This window comes from Miniopterus natalensis, chromosome 10 (genome assembly GCF_054644295.1).
Source record: "Miniopterus natalensis isolate mMinNat1 chromosome 10, mMinNat1.hap1, whole genome shotgun sequence".
NCBI lineage: Eukaryota > Metazoa > Chordata > Mammalia > Chiroptera > Miniopteridae > Miniopterus > Miniopterus natalensis.
The window spans coordinates 18,846,341-18,869,025 of record NC_142090.1 but is presented as its reverse complement, the minus strand read 5'-3'; the positions used below and the strand labels follow the sequence as shown (position 1 = coordinate 18,869,025).

The 22,685-nt window shown below is 37.2% G+C and overlaps 1 protein-coding gene across 2 annotated transcripts in view; it reads right to left on the bottom strand.

The window, feature by feature from the left end:
• Nucleotides 1–22,685, bottom strand: part of GRM8 (glutamate metabotropic receptor 8) — a 689,326-nt gene that overhangs the window by 117,960 nt on the left and 548,681 nt on the right. For both annotated transcript variants that reach the window (XM_087821041.1, XM_087821040.1), the window contains exon 8: nt 2,396–2,532. In XM_087821041.1, the coding sequence (XP_087677167.1) occupies nt 2,396–2,532 (137 nt within the window). The remainder of the gene's footprint in view (nt 1–2,395; nt 2,533–22,685) is intronic.

The following is a 22,685-nucleotide window of genomic DNA, read 5'->3' as shown; positions in this document are numbered from 1 at the left end:
TATACATAAAAATGTTCATGCACATTAAATATACACAAAAGATCAACTGTGATCCAATATAAAGTTTTCTAATAAATATACCATGCACATATAAAAAGGTGTGTCTATGTGTACTTGGGTGTATTGTTATTTTAGGTATCATGGTATTACATATTAGTACACATATTTTCAACCATTTAATTTTATTATGCAAATCTCTAATCATAAGTCTAATAGGCAGTTTGGCATTAATAAAAGTCAGATACAAAAGTAGCTTCCCATTTTAGCTCTTATCAATTGTTTTTGCCATGTCTACTATATTTCACATAGGTCCACTCTCAAAAGGGTTTTTGCCAAAAAGCTATTGGTTTTCCGATTGGTGTCAATAACCTGCAGAGCTATTAAAGGCATGTTTGGTAAATGTCAATTTGGGTTGCAGAACAATAGATAAGACTTCAGGGGGCTGCTGCATGTAGTAAATTGTAGGTATAGGGCCCTACATCAGATAGCAATAGTTGAAATAGAAGTTGTCTTTGTGCAGAACTGTGCTAATTATCAGGAATCATTTCAGAGACAATAAATCTTAAATATCCTAGTTTTGTTACTTCTCATCATCTGCCTTTTTTCTGAGAATGTTGGTGACTGATGCTGCATGGACATGCCCCTGCAGGGGCTATATTTGGACATATGGAAATAAAAATATATTAAAAAACTAAAGTGATGTCTTCTGAGTGGGTTCAAACACATGAAAGCACATGTGCACCTGTTACACACAGAGACAAGAGTGATCTCTCTCCTCCCTCATGTATGTCATAAGCTTTTACCTTTTAGCTAGAACAAGCTGTAGCTAGGAAATGAACTTCATTATTGATTTGGGAAATGAACACAACGCTCACAGTGTTATGGTAGATTTGAAATCAAGAAGAGGAGATACTTTCATTAGAGAAAAGAGTGGAATACAAATTAAAACCATAGGACAGTAGGAAAATATGTTTCTAGATCATTTAAAGATTTTAAAGGCATCTTAGCCTGGCTGGTGTGGCTCAGCTGTTGTGCATCGACCTAGGATCCAGGAGATCGAGGTTCGATTCCCTGTCAGGGCACATGCCCGGGTTGTGGGCTCAATCCCCAGTGGGGGTGTGCAGGAGGCAGCTGATCAATGACTCTCTCATCATTGGTGTTTCTATCTCTCTCCCTCTCCCTTCCTCTCTCTGAAATCAATAAAGATATATTTTTTTATAATAATAAAATTTAAAAACAATAAAGGCATCTTATCGCCTACAGAGGAAACACTACTGTTGTAGCAATGCCTAGGCCACGAATTTCTGCAAATGGTCCTATATTATAGATGTAGAAAAGACACTGAATGAAAGAATGTCCATTCTTTGCTGAGACCACAGAGCAGTTCTCCACTTTTTACTCGAAGAAGCCAGTGTGCACTGGTATGGCACCAAGGACTGTTCCAATGTGAAATAATTCCTTACCCGGTGATAAACAGACACTGCTCCAAAAATCCCTGCACCCAGCCCTGTGCCCTGTGACTTCCTGGGCCTCCCTTATCCATCAAGTTCAGGATTGGTGTCCTGCTCCAGAGACCCTTATGATTTGTGGGTGTCAACCAGAGGCAGCTCCCCCCAAAGTCCCTTAAGATTCCTTCCCTAAGAGAGCCCCTTGGAGGGCTGCCCACCAATCAGGAACATCTGAAGAGGTTCCTCTGCCCTTCAACATCCCACATGCTACCCCACCCCCGAGTCCCCACCACACCCCAGCAGGAAAAGAAAGAGTCCCTTGGCAGCTTGGCACCCAGGCAGGAAAATGCCCAGCTGTTTTGGGCAGCACCCCTAGGCCCTGGGACCCTGCTTCAGGCTGATCTATCCAAGTTGTCCTCACATGGCATTGGGCCTGGATGGCACCTGAGATAAGAAAGGGACAACAGACAGCCTTAAGGGCTATTAAATAATAAACATCACTTTGGGTACATTAACTTTCTCTGGTGTCACTTCCATCAATCAGATGTAACCTTAGATGTGGTAAAGGTGAAATACACTTATTCTTAAGCTCCACCTTCTTCATGGCATACTCTGTTACCCACTTCCTAACACACACACACACACACACACACAGTATACAAATACTTGACCAAGTGAGTCTTTCAGAAAAGGGAAAAATTTTCCTAAGTGTATATATAGTCAATTAAAAGAAAATGAAATCTTTCATTAAATCCCTACAACTATCAGATTTCTTTACAGACATTTAAGACTTTCCATGACATTTTAAAGTCGAAGGTAGGATCAAATCACACATTTTCTAAAAATTTATTTAGGAGAAAATGTATCCTAAAAAGTTATATATTTCAAAATAAAGCGTACCTCTTTGAGAACAATATCCATTAATGTACATTTACACTGATACTTGCTTTTAGATGGAGCTGATTGGTCCAGTGCCCAATGACTTTGTACTCTGTACTCTTGTTGTTGATTTGATACTGGAAGATATCGTAGCGCCCAGGAGCATCTCCGTTCTCATTAAAGGTGACAGGTGTCCCTGCACTACCTATAAATGTTTAGAAAACAATGTTAATCCAGTCTTAGTACGACAGCCCATTAGGCTTATTTTTCTCTAAGAAAGAACTGTAGATAAAAATATACTGTGCATAGTTAGAGATATGGAGATTGTGATCCCTACAAAGTCATTCTGGATAGTGTTATATCTTTCACATGAAAAGACGCTCAGAAGTACCTACAGGGAGAAGACATGCTTTACTGTGCACGTTAGAGAGTAAATGGCGAGTATCCCAGTTAGGCCCAACGCTTAAATAAATAAAAGTTGATGGGCTGAATATTCAATAGTGGCTACAGAGAATGACAGTTAATAGAGGAGAGCGTAAATGTCTTGAAGCATAACAGCTATCGTACAACAGGAACTACAAACAGCAACTCAAAACGCGGCAGGAAAATGACCCAGCCAGATGGCCCAGTTTTCTTTTCTCCAGTTTGAGCTGCCTCCGATGCGGTTGTCTTATTTCAATTTCTCTTCTCAGCTTTGCCGCTGCTATCTCTGCCCAAGAGTACATCAACGCGGGCTGCTGCTGGGACCCCTCAGGGGGCGAGGGAGTGACCCCTGCGAAGCCTCAGCTCTGCTGGGAGCACAAAGGCCCTGAGGTCACCGCGACAAGTGTCACCGTGGCAGGGCAGCGGGATGCAAGAAACGCAGTCTTTTCTAAACTCCCATTTCTCTCGGGAGCTTTCATCTTTTCTCTTAACAGCTTCTGCTCGCTTTTACTTTCCCTCTGATAAGCTTTTACATAATCACAGGTTTTAAGAGCGGAAAGGCATCCCGATCCCTGCCCCAATGCTTTCCCGTTCCACGGAGCCTCGCTCTCTGTACAAACCTTCCTTCCCTCTAACGGCCTTTAGACGCCCTCCCCTGCCTCATCGTCTTGGATTACCCTTTGCCGCCTGGACAAGCTGACCTGACACCATCCCTTTTCTTCATGTCTATCTTCTCTCTGCAGACCCTCTTACCCGAATTTCTCCTCATAGTATATCGAATTTAATTTCTATATTGTACTAAGAAGTGTTTCCTTATTGCTATCTCTATTCCATACTGCATTCTCCAAAAATATATACTACTGATTGTTGTATAGATCAGCTCTATATATTTCCATCTTAGAATGAGTTTCTTATCCTACCTACAGGGCTTTTAATTAAAACCGATAATAAAATTTTACAACAGTCAACTTGTCAAGCGAAATGGATGAACAGAGAGAGTAACTTTCAAATAAATACAATCAGAGTCACACAGCAGCAATTACAGTACTTCCCTAGTATTTAATGAAGAGATGTCTAATATCCTCTGTCCTCTGGAGTCTTCCTAAAATTCCAACGGTGTAAAGTCTCTGATGAGACCACAGGTAACTGGTATTGGCAAGCCTGCCGAGGCCACAGAATATGGCACAGCACGGAAAGGAGAGCACTGGTCTGAGAGTCAGGAGCGGCACGTCCACGCTAACTCTACTTCTCCATTTATCTTCACAACTTGTGCATGTCTCCTTTTCTTTACTTGTCACACGGGGACTTAACAGTGAGTATGAACATATATATATTTTTAAATATATCTTTATTGATTTCAGAGAGAGGAAGGGAGAGGGAGAGAGAGATTGAAACATCAATGATGAGAGTCATTGATCGGCTGCCTGCAACCCGGGCATGTGCCCTGACCGGGAATCGAACCCGGATCACCTGGATCCTAGGTCAGTGTTCAACCTCTAAGCCATGCCAGCTGGACTGAACATATTTTGAAGTCTTAAAGGAGCTGTATGCATTTAAACTATTATTAATAGTTCATATGGGAAATTATTTTATATATAAATTAAGAAAGAAATGGGGAATTAAGGAATAAACTGGGAGCTCTCCAAGCAATTGGGACTATCTTAGCTACTCCTTAGATACTCATGTGGAAATCCATTTGCATACCTGACCAAAATCTTTTTTAACTTCTAGTGACCTCAAGCAGATTAGCCTTTCAGTCCTCAGTTTCCTTATCTGTAAAACTGTAATAAAGACAATTTCCCCTGGGGTTGTTATGAGAATGAAATTAGCAAGTGCTTGTCAAGTGCACTAAGCAATGTATGGGGTGTCTAGATATGATTCTTATTAGAATCATATGTATTTTTCAGTACACACCGTGCAGAGTAGTAGGCAGGATATCGGAAGTTCTTTAAGAGATATCTAGACAAAGGAGTATGGAAATTCAAGTGGGAAAGGTATTCTTGAATGGAAAAATAAGTTATCAGTTATGAATTTCACATTGACATCATCAACTCCTGACATTTATATGTTACTTCAAAAAACCCTGTTGTCATATTCTCCATGAATAAAGGAACATTTTATGTTCTCTAACTAACATCCTGTGTTGCCACATCCTTCGCTGAATGACTATCTCCTACAGCAGCAGTCCCAATCTGTTTCACCCAAATGCTACCCAGGATGTAATTCTTATCTAACACATTCTCGTAAATGCACTTGGAATTATATGTAATTCCTAGTGCCCCCCGATTCCTATACCTCTTTTCTCCAACTTGAGATAATATATTGGAAAGAAAGTGAATGAGAGCTATTTTATTAAAAATAATGATTGTTTTACTTAGATACTTCAAATACCATTATTAATAGCAAGTTACACAACATATGACACTGCATTAAGAGGCCATGCACTAAAGTGGTAGGAGTGTAGGTACTGGAGCCAGATCATTGGGTTTAAATCCCAGCTCTGTCAGTTATTAGAGGTATGATCCCAAGTCAGTTACTTAATTGCACTCTGTTTCACTTGTCTTGTCCTAAAAATGGGCTAATAGTAATTCCTATCTCAGAGGATATTTGAGGATTAAAAAATTAATGTATGTAAAACACAGTATGTAGTAAACATTTTATAAATATTAAGAATTATTTTCTCTACTATTTTATGACAATTCTGTGTTCGAGATCCTGTGTCTATACAAGACCACAAGAACTTCTCAGTGAGGATACATGGCTTTCCTGGAATTATCTTTCCTAATCTTTGTTCTCCTCTTTCAACACAAGGCCACATATACCAAAAATCTAGTTCTCTAAATCCATCATGCCCTTTTTCACCATCCTGTCTCAGAATGCTATTTTCTACGTTCCCTTCTTCCTCACCTTTCTTCTCTATGTAATTCCTTCACAATGTGGCTTGAAGGTCACTCTTAGAGAAACCTTGAGCAGGGGTCCAAGTGCCTCTTCATGTCCTACCCTGTCTATCGTAGCACTTGCTACACTCGGTGCACTTTTACTATTCACCCCCATATCTAATCAAAACATTTATTCAACAGATACTTATTGAGAACCTATTGTGTGCTCAACACTGGGTGGACCCTCAGCCTCTCCCACAAAACTATGGTCTCCTTAATAAAGGTAAAGTGTATCTCTTATCTTTGTAGGCGCTGCACCTAACACAGTGCTCAATATTGAGTGAGCAGCCAGTGAATTACAGTAAACATGAAAGACACACTCACTAATGATCTAAAAAAATCCATATAGCCGGGCCAGGCGTTGCTCAGTGGTTGAGAGTCGGCCTAGGATCCAGGCGATCAGGGTTCGATTCCCAGGCAGGGCACATGCCCGGGTTGTGGGCTCGATCAATGACTCTCTCATCATTGATGTTTCTGTCTCTCTCTCTCCCTCTCCTTTCCTCTCTCTGAAATCAATAAAGATACACTTTTTAAAAAAATTAAAAAATCCGTATATACCCTCTTCATAACATTATGAACTTCATTTATATCGCCTCTTACCTTTTATATTCACAAATAAATGAGCCAAACCAGTCCCTTTCACACTGATATCAGTGTGATGCTAGAAATCACTCTCTTAACTGGTTTTACTAATCTGATTTCAGATCCTGAGCTAGGCTTGCTGTTGAATTACTTCAAACCTTTCAAAACTGATTCCATTGACATATTGGCTCTTCTCCAATGATTGCCTTATAGTTCTATGGTCTGTATAACAAAGAACACCCTTCAGGAGCCATGAGGGGCCATGCTTTTTACTTATTTTTACAAGTAGAAATTTAAAAGATCATCCTCTTACTGAATCTGACCACCCTGAAAATCAGAATTAAATGACATTTGTCCAGGAAAAAAATTCCAGATGACAAATGTCTCAATATATCCATCACTTTCTTATGGCTTACTAACAACACAGGTAAGATATATAACAAATATATTTGGTTAGGCTAAACTTATATGTATATATTTAATAAATCATGCTCTAGCAAGTTTTCTTGTTTTGTTCCTTTCCATCCTAGAGCTTAGTTATTTCAGGAACTTTGAAGGCAATTAATTATTTTAAATACTTTTTAATAGATGTACACTAGAGAAGAAATGGAAACAAGAAACCTGAGTTGTGAGGCAGCTTTTACTAGTCAGGTACTGCTCTTCAAGTCTATACATCTCCTTGAATATTTTCTGTTCAATAAGAAATGTCTGGAAAAACTATATTTTTATTACTAGGCACATCAAACACTTCAATGTGTTTTTGCAGGAAAAATGATACATCCAATGAAGATTTTATGTGAAAATGTTGGCTCTGTTCAATATTGTTCTGGGCAAACAGTAAATATGGCCTTGGGACTCAGGGACCAGGGTTTGATTTCTTGCTCTGTCAATTACCTGTGTGATTTGGGCACGTTACCCTCACTAAGCCTATTTTCTCAACTGTCAAGGGAGCATATAACCCAACGTGCCTGGGCTATTACAAGGGGGAAGCACTTAGTGGGTGACTGGCACACAATAGCTGTGCAATGAATGGAAACTGTCATCATTGTCCACTCCTTTGCCTGCACATATGCTCTTAGATCTACATTTTCTTGTTTCCACAACCCCAAAATCAGAGGGAGAATAATTCATTCACCTTGATGTGCAAATATTATAAATACATTTATATGTATGAGCCATGCAGTGTATTGTCATGTTTATTACTTTTCTTCCTCCCTCTTGCTACAAAACATTATCTATTTTCCTTTTCATAACCACCTACGCTATTGGGGAAGCAGGAAAAAATAAGAAAGCTAAAAATGAAACCAGTTAATTTAGTAATTTTAGTGCACTTAAAAGAAAAATGAATGCATGAGATTTAAGTCATTGACCAAAATGCCATAGGAAATAACAATTTTCAACAGAATCTCAATTATTCATGCTCTCCCTCTCCTTATCCAATTTATTTTATCAAGTATTTATTAGAATCAATAAACAGAACTATATTTGTGAGTCAGAATCATATCATAGTTTAATTATTTAGGAATCAGCCAGATTACTCATATATCAGTTGCTCAGCCTTTGTTCATTGAAGGCTTCAGCATTTACATGCTGTATTAATCTCCATCCACATTCCTGTTCCCACTTCTGGTGGCCACTCACCCACCTGGATGACAGCGTCCTGGCCTCTGCGTTAGCTGACTTCCTCCCTCCCCAGTATCATTTCTTTCCTGCCTCTCACCTCCCACTGTTACAACCGCACTCTAAATGTGGTCCTGTCCAGTAACTACATCACCTCTTTGGATAACAACTTTCAACCTCACCCCTACAACAACTGTATGAGCCCCTAAATGTACTGATTAATTTATCAGCCAATTTGTCGTTAGACTTCACCCCCATGTAGTTTCTCTTCCCTCCTCTTCTTGCATAGGTTCTATGATCTTCCTTGCAAATATTCTGTTCTCTTGAACGCCTCTCTCTTCCAGTTTCATTCTTCTGCCAAATCACAATCATGATGAAACTCAGTTGTACCTATTCTTTACCTCCACTCAACTACCTCAATGCCGTTTGAGAAAACCATAAAACCGCAGTGTCTGGCAAGGTCTGGACTAGACTTAGGCACCTGAGCTGCCTCGGGCACAATTCTGAGAGTGAGCACCTCCCTGAATTTTGCACATTAGGGCCCCCAGGGCTTCATTTAGTCCTGACCCTGCTGTCTGGTCTTACTTTAAATTCATGACCTCATACTTCACATGTTTAGTCAACATTGCTCCCCAGTTCAACCACACTTTCCCAATTAGGCCCCCTTTTTTCCTTTCCCCCTTTTGAATGACTGACTGTCCCATGCCACACATATCCAACTTCTTCCTTCCCCTGCCACTTCTGCTTGTCCCACACTTTTTCACTGAGGAGAAAAAGCAATAAGACAAAAACTCCCTCATCATGCAAAACCTACAATCTACCTGCAACTACACTGTGATATTATCTCTCCCTCTTATTGACACATATGTCCCTGATCCAGTCAAAGGCACCCCTTCCCCTAGTGCTAGGACCCCATTCACTCTCACTCTCCATGCACGCCCAGTTCCACAGTTAACTCTTCTTTGTTGGCCATCAACAAACTTAAACTGTCTGCAGTACTTTCTTCAGTTTAAGGATGAATTGTCATATCTCTCATCTTAAAAAAAAAAAAATCAAGCCAACAAATCCCTTTACTAACAGCGTTGCCTCATTTGTACACTCTCAAGAGTAAAACACAACTTCCTGAGTGAGCCGTCCCACCTTTCTCCATTCTCTTATTTTTCATTAACTCTTCACACCATTTGAATCTGAAATGCAACCTCATACTTCCACTGATGGGACTCCAATTTATACATTTAGCCCTGACTACATAGACTTATCCAATTGCCTGTATCTTTACTTGATTGTTTGATATCTTAAACTTTATACATGAGACACAACACTGGATTTCCAAACACATTCCTCAAAGTCTTTTCCCCCTTACTGAGCAGCTGAGGACTATCCATCCATTCAATCATGTCAACATCCATTAAAACCCCACATCTAACTGTAAAACACAAAGAGTGAATGTAAGTTATGAATTTTAGTTAATAACAATCAATATTGGTTCATTGTAACAAATGTACTACACTAATATAAAATTTTAATAATTGGGGAAGCTTTGTGTGGGGGGTTGAAATTTAGGAACTGTCTGTACTATGTGATCAATTTTTCTGAAAATCTAAAGTTGTTCTTTAAAGAAGTCTAAAACAGTAAAAGAAAAAATATGAAATTACTTTCAGTAATACATTTTTGCGTAACCCAATATTATATGCAAAATACTATCATGTCAAAGTGTAACCAATATAAAATATTAATGTGATACTTTACACTTCTTTTTACATACCAAGAATTCAAAATGCTGTAAATACTTTATACTTACAGATCATTGCAATTCAGATTAGCCATGTTTCAAGTGTTCAGTGGTCATCTGTATTAAACAGAGCAAGACCAAAAGATTTCATTTCAGCCGTCATGGCTCCAACCCTTCGTTCATTGGGGAAGTCACTGCTGAGCCTTTCTGATCCAGCGTCTCTCCAATTTCAACTGGACTGAACCCCCTTCACTAGTTTCTCCTCTAAAGAGGTGCCTGACATGGGGCTCAGTGGATGTCAGATCTGGAGATAAGATCTTAAAATTAAATCCAAACTGCTCCACCGGTAGAAACAAACAAAACAGTTTCTATCTCCAAAACATATCCAGAAGTTTCCCATTCTCTCCATTTCCTCTTCTTCTGTGCTAGCACAAGCTACTGGGACCCTTCCCTGAACTCCTAGCCAGCACCCCATACTCACCTCACTCTGTCCTGCAACCAGAGTGATACTTCATTTTTTAAATACATCTTTATTAATTTCAGAGAGAGGAAGGGAGAGGGGGGAAAGAGAGAGATAGAAACATCAATGATGAGAGAGTCATCATTGATTGGCTGCCTCCTGCACACACCCTACTGGAGATCCAGCCTGCAACCCGGGCATGTGCCCTGACAGGGAATCGAACTGCGACTTCCTGTATCCCAGGTTGATGCTCAACTGCTGAGCCATGCTGGCCAGGCCAGGGTGATACTTTAAAACATAAATCAAATCAAATGGCTCTTCTCCTGACGCCATGCAGTGGCTTCCCATTTCACTTAGAATATAGCACACAATGTTTCTCATGGCCTTCAAGGCCTTGTTATTTGTCCAGTCTGACTCATTTCTATAGTCTATCTATCCTGGGCTTCTTCCTGTTCCTCAAACACACGAGTTTGCTCGATTCGGGATGTGTGTGTGTGGTTTTTTTTCTCTCTCTCTCATGTTTTCCCACTTGTTTTTTTGCATGACTGGCTCCTCCCCATCATTTATATTCCAGTACAACTGTCACAGACAGAGGTCCTATCAAATCGCCATATTCAAATTAGCCATTTCCTCTTGCTAACACTCTTATACGTGTTATTTATTTCCTTCATGGTACGTACAAGTATCAAAAATACATGATTTATTTAAGTAGTTGCTATATATTGTTAGATTATCAGTTCACGATTGTGGAGCATTTTCCCATTGTGTTCACCGCTCTATGTGCAGCACAGGCCATTGTCTGAGCGCTCAGGTCCATATTCTCTTCCTTCCTGGGCATAGAGACTATGTTATCCTTTGGTGATCATACAACCACATAGTTATACACCTTTCCATCCAATGCAGGATCATATTCCATAATTTTGTCCTTAAGTGCCTGCCAATTTGAATGTCAATTTGAAGCATTTGAGCAGATTTCAGTAATGTCCACATTGCTGGTTCTGCTCCAGTTTCTTCAGCATCTTCTATAGATAACTCAACAAGTTCTTCCAGTTCCTCACTTCAATATGCTCTTCGATTTCCTTATCAAGCATGTCGGCAAATTCTTCACCAACTTTTCTTGCTGCGTGCATGGTTTTCCTAATTTCTCCATTGATCCTTGGGAGGCCTTTAAAATCATTCATGACTTTACTCCCTAAGTTCTCCGAGCAGGTATTTAGTTTCTGGTTTTAATTCTTCCATGGCAGCGTTCATGAATGTCACTGTGTTGGCAATGGTGAATGATTCCCGGTGCTGCATTGTGTCCAGATTAAAGTATGCATCAATGCCTGATCAATGTGATCAAATACCAGCTGGGTGTAGGTGGATTTGACAAACCAAATGATGCCCCAGTCAAGGGGCTGAAGCATTGAGATGGTATTTAGGGGTAAAAATACCACCTGGACATTCTCATCTTATAGCAAACAGATTCAGGATGGCCAGATGCATTGTCTATTATTAATAGGATTTAAAATTCCAGCCCTCTCACTTCCCAGTATGTTTACACTTCTGGGATGAAGCATTGATGGAACCATTCCATAAATAAGTTGGCTGTCAGCCACACTTGCTGATTGTGTTGCCAGCAAATGGGAAGATAATTTTTGTTTTTGAGAGCCCCTGGGTCATTCTCTCCATACACTATGCCTGGCTCTACCATATGCCCTGCAATGTTGCCACATAATACCAGAGTTAATTTGACCAGTGCTTTATGCCCCAGTGCCTTCTTCATACTTTTATCAATGTAGGTTCTATTGGCATCTACTTCCAGAAGAGGTGCCTTCATCACAATTGAAGACTTGCCTTAGGTGGTAACCTTTCTCCTGAATCAATGTAGCAGCAACTTCCCCAATGGCAGAGATAACCTTTTCAGTAATTTTTATATTTTTCAGTCCAAACCTATTCCTGGATCTCTTTTAATCACCCCTTACTTGCACTAAATGGCTTGTCACTCTTTTGGGGAGACCCTTGCTAAAGTCTTCCTATAGGCTCAGTGCTTTCTGGTAAAATATGTGGCTGTCAATCAGAACACATTTTCTGTTCATGTCTTCCACACACAAATGTAATGTCTTTTCCATCCTTTAAAAAAATGTGTTCTCTCTTCCTTCTGAATTAATTTTTTAAATTTTATTTTCCATTACATTCAATATTATTTTGTACTAGTTTTATGTGTACAGCATAACCTTACCCATTTTAACTAAACACTGATCACACACTGCGGCAGTAACTTTTGTAGCATGAGTTCCAACAGCAAACTACCACACATTTCTTTTTCCTTCTTCACAATTGCACAGATAAAAGACTCATTCTTACCGTAGATCTTAGCAACCTCAGCATACTTTTTTTTTTCTTCTTAAGTTGAGAACTTTCACCTTTTTACTTAAAGGAAGCGCTTAATGACTTCTTTTTGGCATATCCCAAATTACCAGCACCACTACTCTATTTTTTTAAGATTTTTTTTATTGATTTTTAGAGAGAAAGAAAGGGAGAGGAGGAGAGAAAAAGAAATATCAATGTGAGAGTGGAACATCAGTTGGCTGCCTCCTACAGGCCCCCCTATCAGGGATCAAGCCCACAACCCAGGCATGTGCCCTGACCTGGAATCAAACCAGCAACCCTTTGAGCCACACTGGCCAGGGCAGCATCACTACTCTTGTGCTTTAGGGCCTTTATTGCTAAAATAAAGGTTACTTGAACATAAGCACTGTAATACCAATGCAGTCGCGATGGCAACTAAGTCACTAATGGGCAGGTAGCATGTTCTGCATGAATACTCTAGAAAAAGGAACGATTCCCATTCTAGATGGAACAGAACAGGACAACTCAAGATTTCATCATGATAGAATGGTGCGTATTTAAAACTTATGAATTGCTTATTTCTGGAATTTTCCGTTTAATATTTTCAGATCTGTTTGACAGCAGGTAACTGAAGCTGCATAAAGTGAAACCACTCATACGGGGAAGCTACTGTGCCCAGATAAGCTGATTGAATTTTTAAAATAAGAAAAGATCCATTACTTAGTAATACGTATCTCAGGATAGCAGATAAATTAGGAAGTTTAAATAAAACCTCTTATAAAAAGAGTGACTAGTAAGGCTCTTAAAATATCCAAGATTTGGTTAAAGGAAAGAATGGAAAAAATAAGTAAGAATTAGGCAAGGTTAAGGACTACACCTTAGGAGCAATTTGGGAACAAACTGAGGTATGTTGCAATATTCTGAACTCAGTATATGTTTACGCCCTAACAGAAAAACTCCCTCTTCAGCAACTTAAGTCCTTTATCGTTTCTTTTTGGGGGGGATTTAATATCTTATATATTTATTTCTACACATTATTTACATTACAGGTTATTAATTAATCACTGTATCTCTAATAGTGCTTTATTAATAATTGTATATCTAACAATGATGAGTACATTTATGAAAGAGGTGTGCATGTGTGTGTGTGTGCACGCACACAAGTATGTGTTCACATATTCCTGCCTTTTGAAATTTGCTATACTAGGAGGAGGTCTCTGACTGTCTAGTTCAATGTGTTGTTGGGGAAAAAATTCCCTTGCCATCAGGATTGAAAAACATCAAATTTATCAAATTTTATAATGAATGCTTAGTAAAAGTTTTTAAATTTTGTTTTTTACATTTGCATTTTAATCCACCTATAATTGATTTATAGTGTGAGACTGGGATACAATTTTACTTTTTTTCTATATTGATAATTGTTTTTTTCAGCAATACTTCCCCCTCCCCTCTTTTCCAATTGACTGATAGATGCTTCCCTTTTATACCTACATTACATAGAGATTTAGGTCTTTTTTTGGCCTTTACTTATCTTTCCATTAATTCATTTGTCTCTCTTTGACCCAGTATCATACTATATAAATTAATTATGTTTGACAATAAGACATACTTGTATGGCAAATCCCCATTCCCTATTCTTCTTTTTCAGAAGTGTTCTGATTCTCTTTGCTTTATACTCTTTCATATACAGTTTACAATTCTGTTAAGTTCCATGAACAATCCTGATTGGATTATGACAGGAAAATATGTGGGATCCATAAATTATTGGGGAAGATTTGATATCTTTATGATATCTTCCTATCCATGAGCATGAGTTGTCTCTCAGTTGTTTAAATATTCTTTTCTAAATCTTAATATAGCCTTATAATTTTCTTTTCACAGTAAATTTAACCATTTTTGTAGATTTACTCCCAGGTAATAAATATTCTCTGATGCTATTGTAAATGATGTCTCATATTATCTACTACTTTACTGCTAGTATATAGAATCAAATGCATTTTTTTCTGTATTAGTCTTATATCTAACCCAGGGGGTTCTCAAATGAATATTATTCTGTCCCCCAGGGAATATTTGGCAATGTCTGGAGACATTTTTAGTTGTTGCAACTAAGGGGATGGCACCTCTGGTCACTGGTGGAAGAAGCTAGGGGTGTTACTAAACATCCTACAATGCACAGAACAATGACCTACAATAAAAGGATTATCCAGTTCAAAATGTCAGTAGTTTTGAGGTTGAAAAAAAACCCTTGCAAAAATTTTATTATACTTAAGCATTTGTCTCTAAATCTTAAAATTCTTTGTAAAGAATCATATTATCTGTAAATAATTACAAGTTCATTTTTCCTGTAACAATTCTTATGCCTCCAACCTTTTTTCTCATTTTCTTATTGCACTGACATTCAATACAATTTTGACATGAATTAATGATAGTGGATAACCTTATACTTCTCCTAACTTTAAAAGAATATTTCTGCCCTGGCTAGTGCGGCTCAGCTGGTTGGGCATCATATTATGCACTGAAAGGTTGCTGGTTCAACTTGTGATCAGGGCACATGAATTGTGCAGGAGGCAAGCCCATCGATGTTCTGATCTCACATTGATGTTTCTCCCTCTCCCTCTCCCTTCCTCTCTTTCTAAATATCAATTAAAAAACTTTAAAAAAAAAGAATACTTCTCACATTGGTGCTTTTTTTCAGTTTAAGAAAGTCCCTTTTATTCTAAATGTGCTAATATTTTTATAGTTAATACATGTTTAATGATGTACAATGTCTTTTATGAATTTTTTGAGATAATTTTATCATTTAATCTGTTACTGTAATGAGTTACATTTATACATTTTCAAGTATTATGTCATGAAAGCTGGGGATGGATCCAACTTGACTCCAGTCTTTATGTTTGTTTTTGTTTTCTCATGGGTGGACTCAATCAGCTAGTATTTTGTTTAGAGTCTTTACATTCATACTTATGAGTGAGTTGGATCTATCATTTTTCTTTCTTATAATATCCTTTTTGTGTAGGTTTCAGGGTTATACTGGTCACAGAGAATAAATGGGAAAATCTCCCCACTTTTTCTATTCTCGGCAAGAGTTTGTATAAAATTGTGATAATATCTTCCGTGAAAGTTTTATAAAACTCACCTGAAATGATCCCAGACACCCTCAAGAGAGTGACTAAATCAATTGTGGAACATGGAATGCTCCAGTCAAAGCGAATGAGTACAGAGACGGCCATCAATATGGATGAATCCGAGCCACATAATATTAAGCGGAAAAGTAAGTGCCAAGAATATACACTTCACAAAGTATAAATGATTAACATTTTTTAAATTGTATTTTCAGAATACATATACAAAAAATGTTTTCTAAAAAGTAGGAATATTGCTTGTTGAGGAGGGATGGGGGAGAGGTTGAAGATGGGAATGCAGTCATACCCAGAGGTAGTCCTGGTTGGGTTCCAGGCCACCATGATAAAATTAATGTAACAACAAAGAGAGTCACGTGAATTTCTTGGTTTCCCAGTGCAGATGAAAGTAGTCTATTAAGGATTCTAAAGCATTATATCTAAAATAACAACAACAGTGTACATCCTGAATTTAAAAAGGCTTTATTGCTAAAAAATGGTAACCATCATCTGAGCCTATTAGAGAAACGGCTGATATACTTGCTCAGTGCAGGATTGCTGCAAAGCCTCAATTTGTACAAACACAATAAAGCAAAGTGCAATAAACAAGCTAGACTTGTATATGTCTGGATATAGCTCTTCGTCAAAATCCTAGCTTTTGGGGGCAGGGAAGTATTTTCATAGGTGCTTATTACACTCTTTGCATTAACCAAGTAACTCACTAACTAAAATAAATGAATAAATAAATAAATACATAGAAGTGGGCCTTGCATAATTCATTTATGAGCATGTGTCATAAGCCAAGTAGCCAAGAGGATGAAAGAAAAAAAGAGAAAAACAGAAAGAAGGGCAAGAGAGAAGAAAAAGGGGAGCAAAGGAGCAGAATGAAGGAAAGGTAGAAATACTAGATAAAATGAAAGAAAAGGGAGAGAGCCACACAAAAACTAAAACAAGGAAAGGTTCATTGAAAGACAGCACTTTGACTGTTGTGTAATTCTGTGAATTAACTGAATGCTATACTTAGCCTTTATATTATGCCCTTGGAGAATATGAATCCTCCCTGTACGTCTCTGAACCCAAACAAAATAGGTCACATACAGAATTGCCTTCACCCAATTCTCTAAAGCAGCTTTTCTGTATATTTTTAGATTTTATATTAGTCAACTTTCTGTCAGAATTCCCAGTTTATAAACTATAACTCTCTGGGATTAGAATCACATTATATTTTTAAGCCAAAAAGCTTAATAATTCACTTTCTTTATGAAAATTCTTTCTGAAGAGTAAAATAAGGCTCAAATTCACTTCTTGCCAGGTGAGTCATCATTTCATTTCTTGCTGAATGTGAAATTGTTCTTTTCTCTTGGGTATGCATGCCTTTGTAATAATTCATTGTTTGAAATATCTTACCGTACAGTTTTCAATGTATTCCAGAATTAATATTGTGTTAATATTTGCAGAATTTTTGTGAGTGTTCAAATACAGATAGAAACAGATGCCAAAGTATCTAAAGAAATGGATAAAATACCAAATTAAGGAGAGGCCTACTAATTTTTGACAATAATTTATATACTGAATTTAGAAAAGGGTACCAAGTCATTTATTTATAATGGACCCGATTTTCTATAATTACACAAACTGTCAATGTCTATTAGGTCACTGTGATAAATGTGAATTGTCGATGTTACCATAGTGATTTGAGGTGTTTCCATTCTATACTGAGTGCAAAACAGTTTGGTGCATAATTAAAAGAAACAGCCCTGGCCTGTGTAGCTCAGATGGGTGAGCATCAATCGCCCTGTGCACCAAAAAGGCTGCCAGTTTGATTCCCGGTCAGGGCACAGGCCCGGGCTGCAGGCTTGGTTCCCTTTAGGGGACATGCAGGAGGCAGCAGATCAGTGTCTTGTTCTCACATTGATGTTGCTCTCCCTCTCTCCCTCTCCATTCCTCTCTCTCTAAAAAATCAATACAAAATCTTTAAAAACAAAAAGAAACAATAAAATAAATAAGTAAGAAACTGTCAAAAAATAAAATTATAGTCTGACTTTCACATATCCCTTTTAGTAGCTGACTTATCCAGCAGGTGAAAACAATAAATATTAAATAATATAGTTTACTTTCAAATATGTATAAAACATGTATAAAAAAAAATATTTTCTGTTTTTGAGTATTTTTTCATATGTCTCTTGGCCCTCTGTATGTCCTCTTTGGAGAAGTGTCTACTAAGGTCCTTTGCTCATTTTTAATTGATTATTTGTCTTTCTTTTGTTGACTTGCATGAGTTCTTTATATATTTTGGAAATTAATCATTTATCGGATGTATCATTGGCGAATATGTTCTCCCATACAGTGGGTTCCCTTTTCATTTTGAGGATGGTTTCTTTCATTGTGTAGAAACTTTTGAGTTTGATGTAGTCCCATTTGTTTATTTTTTCCTTTGTTTCTCTTGCCCTAGAAGACATGTCTGTGAAAGTTCTGCTTCGTGTGATGTCTGAGATTTTACTGCATGTTTTCTTCGAACTTTTATGGTTTTGTGACTTACAGATGGCCAAGAGACATGAAAAAGTGCTCACTGTTACTAATCATCAGAGAGATGCAGATTAAAACCACAATGAGGTATCACCTCACACCTGTCAGAATGGCTCCATCAACAAATCAATAAACAACAAATGCTGGCGAGGGTGTGGAGAAAGGGGAACCCTGGAACACTGCTGGTGGAAACGCAGAGTGGTGCAGCCACTATGGAAAGCAGTATGGAGGTTCCTCAAAAGATTAAAAATGGAGCTGCCTTTTGACCCAGTGATTCCACTTCTGGGAATACATCCTAAGACTCATGAAACACTAATCAGAAAGATTATATGCAGCCCTATGTTCATAGCAGCATTATTTACAATAGCTAAGATCTGGGAACAGCCCAAGTGCCCATCAGTAGATGAGTGGATAAAAAGGCTGTGGGACATTCACACCATGCAATACTGTGCGGTTATAAAAAAGAAGGATCCCTTACCCATTTTGACAGCATGGATGGACATGAAGGTTATTATGCTAAGCAAATAAATCAGTCAGAGAAAGGAAATATCACATGATTTCACTTATATGTGGAATATAATGAACAAAATAAAATGATGAACAAAGTAGGTCCAGAGACATGGATGCATGGAACAGACTGACAGATCTCAGAGGGAAGGGGAGAGGAAGGGGGCAGGTACAGATTAACCAAAGAACTTATATACATGAATTCATAGCCCATTAACACAAGACAATAGTGAGGTGAAGGCCTGGGGTGGGCAGGGGCTGGCTAGAAGGGGGCAAAGGCAGGGAAATGGGGGACATCTGTAATACCGTCAACAATAAACATAAATTTAAAAACATAAAAAATTATTTTCTGTCAAAGATATGAATAATTATAAAGTAAAAATCTTGATTCTTATTTTGACCACTATTTAATAAAACAAAATTTTCTATGAAATATTTTAAAAGATTAAAAGTTAGAACAACACAAACTTAGATTAAAAAAATCAAAAAACTCCTACTAAAGATTTAGAAAAACAATTAAGGACTCATGTAAATTAATGCTTGAGTCAAAATGAAAACTAAAACTAAAATTATAGATAACTATTTGACAGATAATGCATTTCACAACCCAAAGGGTATGGCCAAAGCTACCCTCAGAGGAAAATGTAGAGGATTAAAAGTTTTTATTTTTACACAAATCCTAGATATATTTATGGAAAAACATTTCATAATCTTGAAATTATAAATGGCTTAAGCATGACATCAAGTAAAAATATTAACAAGATAATTGATAATTTTAACAACATAAAAATTAAAGTTTTTGAATTTCAAAGACAATTTAAAAACTTTATAAGAATCAAACTATAGTAATGTAACAAGGGATTAATATTCTTAATATGTAAGGAGCTCTTGCAAATAATAAGAAAAAGATAATACTCTAGCAAAACTGGGAAAAATAAACAGAAAATTCTGAAAATAAAGAATATAAACATTTCTAGTAAGTCTATATGCAAAATTCCATCTAGCTAATAATAAAAATCATAAGATATGAATGTTCAATTTGATTCAAGAATAAATATTATAGGTTAAGTTGAGGTAAAATTAACACTTTCATACTGTGCTGATTAAATGTTAAGCAGTGTTGGCAAGGATGCGGAGAAATTAGAATCTTTATACATTGCTGGTGAGAATGTAAAGTAGTGTTGCCACTATGGAAGGGGTTTGGTGATTCCTCAAAATGGTTAAACAAAAAGTTCAATATGATCTAGCTCCTTTTCCACTCCAAAGTATATACCTGAGAGCCCCAAGAACATATATTCACACAAAAACTTGTACACACATGTTTATAGCAGCATTATTCATAATATAGTAGAAACAACCAAAATGGACATTAAATGGTGAATGGCTAAAGAAATATGATATATTCATACAATATTCAGCTATGAAAAGAATGATATGGGCTACGCATGCATAAACCTTGAAATCATTATGTTAAGTGAGGAAATCAGTCACAAGAGGCCACATAGTGTCTGATTCCATTTATATAAAATACCCACAATAGGCAAATCCCTGGAGGCAGAAAGATTAATTTCCAGGGGCTGAAGGGGTGAGGGGAGGAGAACGGGAGGACCTATTAACAGGCACAGAGTTTCCTTTTGCGGTGATAAAAATATTCTGGAATTAGATAGTGATGATAGTTACACAACCCTGGGGACAAACTAAAAACTTTTAAATTGTATAGTTTAAGATGGTGAATTTTATGGTATGTGAATTATGTCTTAATAAAAAAATTAATCACTATCTCATTTTATACTACATATGTGTAATAGGGGTAGATGGATAGCTAAATGATGAACAAATGATAGGTGATAGATAGACAATGGATAGATAGATAGAAAAAAAGAATACAGTGTAGATACATGTCTTGAAAGATAAGTACCAAAAAATACTTGTCTTTAGTTAGTGAAATGAAAACTGATCTACATTTCCTTCTTTATTATTTTATTTATTTCCTGCAATAAATATCTAATTTTTATTAAACAATAAATAAATAAAAATGTGTTCTCTTTAAAATATAGGAAATACAAGACCCAGAGGAAAGAAATAAAAGTGTGTTTTGGTAAATACTGAACTTCATTTCAATGGCTAATATAGGGTGTCACAAAAAAATCTATACACACCTTAACAGCTGATAACCCACTTAATTTTCACTCCTTTTCAAGTTTAACTGATTTGAAATAATGGATGAAGCCAGACTAAGCTTTGAACAAATAAAATTTATCTTAAAGTTCCACTAGATTTTTTTTATGGGGATATAAAAGATAAAGTTTACAGTACAAAACCAGCAACAGTCGAAAAATTGAGGGAGCACAAATACCAAACAAAATGATTCTTAATGTTTGCAGTTCCACTGCTTTGCATTAGCAGTGCCTGCACCAAAATGGTCATCAGTTTGAAAACAGGCATGGACACAAAAAAGTTATTCATTTCTATAGATTCTTTTAAATTTTGAAAATGAACTGTATGTTAATAAGCATTGACTTTATAATCACTCAAAGTGTGTATGCATTTTTTTGGAACCCCCTGTATGTGCAGATATATTAGCAGATGGAGAAAAGTGGCTCTCAGAGCAATGTTCTCCTCTACACAATTGAGAAGAAATATGGGAAAATCTAGTTTAATTACTCTGGTTCTGTTAAAAAAAAAAAAATTCTAATTCATCAATGAGTTTAGTTCGGGTGAGACAGGTAGTTAATCTTTAAGAAGACCCTCACTGGTATTCCTGTGTTTTTACCTAAAAGATGCTAGCATCTGAAAAAAACACAGAGACATATGTTCAATAATTAATAACAGTGCTGACATTCCTGAAGACCAGATATTATATGCCCTCGGTCTGGGTCTGCAGATATAAGCTCCTTGGAACACTAGATGACAAAATCTTTTTGATTAAAATGAAAACAATATTTGTACTAAAACAGATAGTCGAGATAGTATTCCGAACACTGATTTCTTGTGTTATCTAATCTTAAGTCTTGAAGCTCTTTAAATAGCTAAAACCACTTTTTTTTTTTTCCAAAAAATGTTAGGTATTCTTACATTTCATATCCAAAAATAATGTATATTAAAATAACCTCTTTCTCTTAATAACTATGTGATACAACGCTGAGTGTCACTATTAACCAGGAATTTCAGTCTCCACTTTACAAATAGTTCAGTTTCCTTACGTCAATTACAAAGCAACAGTCAATCCCTATTATTTTTCTTCTATGTTTATCACAAGTATAGAATCGCTCTTTTACCTTAAGATGGAAATGTATGTTTTAAATCTGCATTTACAGAGTTTTTTCCCCAGTATATCACTTATTACAGCTTTATACTGAAATGCTATATAGAAATTAGCTTTAATTAGAAATGCATTTCTGGGCTTCATTTAAATAGAGAAGTGGTGTATTATTCATGATCATGAGAGAAATAACCTGTTGTCATTTTAAAGTTCTGTTTTATGGAAGTATATTGGATTAAAAGCTAATCAAGGAATTAAAAGCAAGCAGAAGTATTTTAAAGTGATTCTAAACATGCCTGAGGGTAATAAGTCAGTCCTGTGCCAAGTACGCCCAGCATCCTCACATCCAAGTCCACAGCAGCACCAGAAACAAGTCATGAGGGACGTCTGAGCCCACCTTGGGGTTTCTTTAGGCTTTGCCTGTTTCTTCTCATTCATCAACTGAACGGGTTTCCTAATCCCACAGGTTATGAATCTTGGTTTCTCATTTCCCTTGTTTTCTTTGCATTTCAAAACTCTGCTCCCAACTATTTAATCTCAGTGTTGACTTAAATCCCTACAGGGATCTGCCTCTCATATTGGCCACAGTACAAGCAAAAATTAGTATAGCAGAGCGCTCTCTAGCCTGGCCTGGTCCTCTGTGAACCAGGCCCCTGTCAACCTTGGCCTTCGTGTCCTTGCAGGGAGATTGTGCATCTCCATCGCCTCCACTCGAGTCATCGCCAGTACTCAAACCAGTACTGAGTCTTTTTTATTTGCCGGACATTGTGGATGTGCACAAACCTTAGGACACCCTTCACTTAGGATGATCCATGAGATCTGGGTGATGTTATCTTCAAGGCAGTGGTGTTACCGTT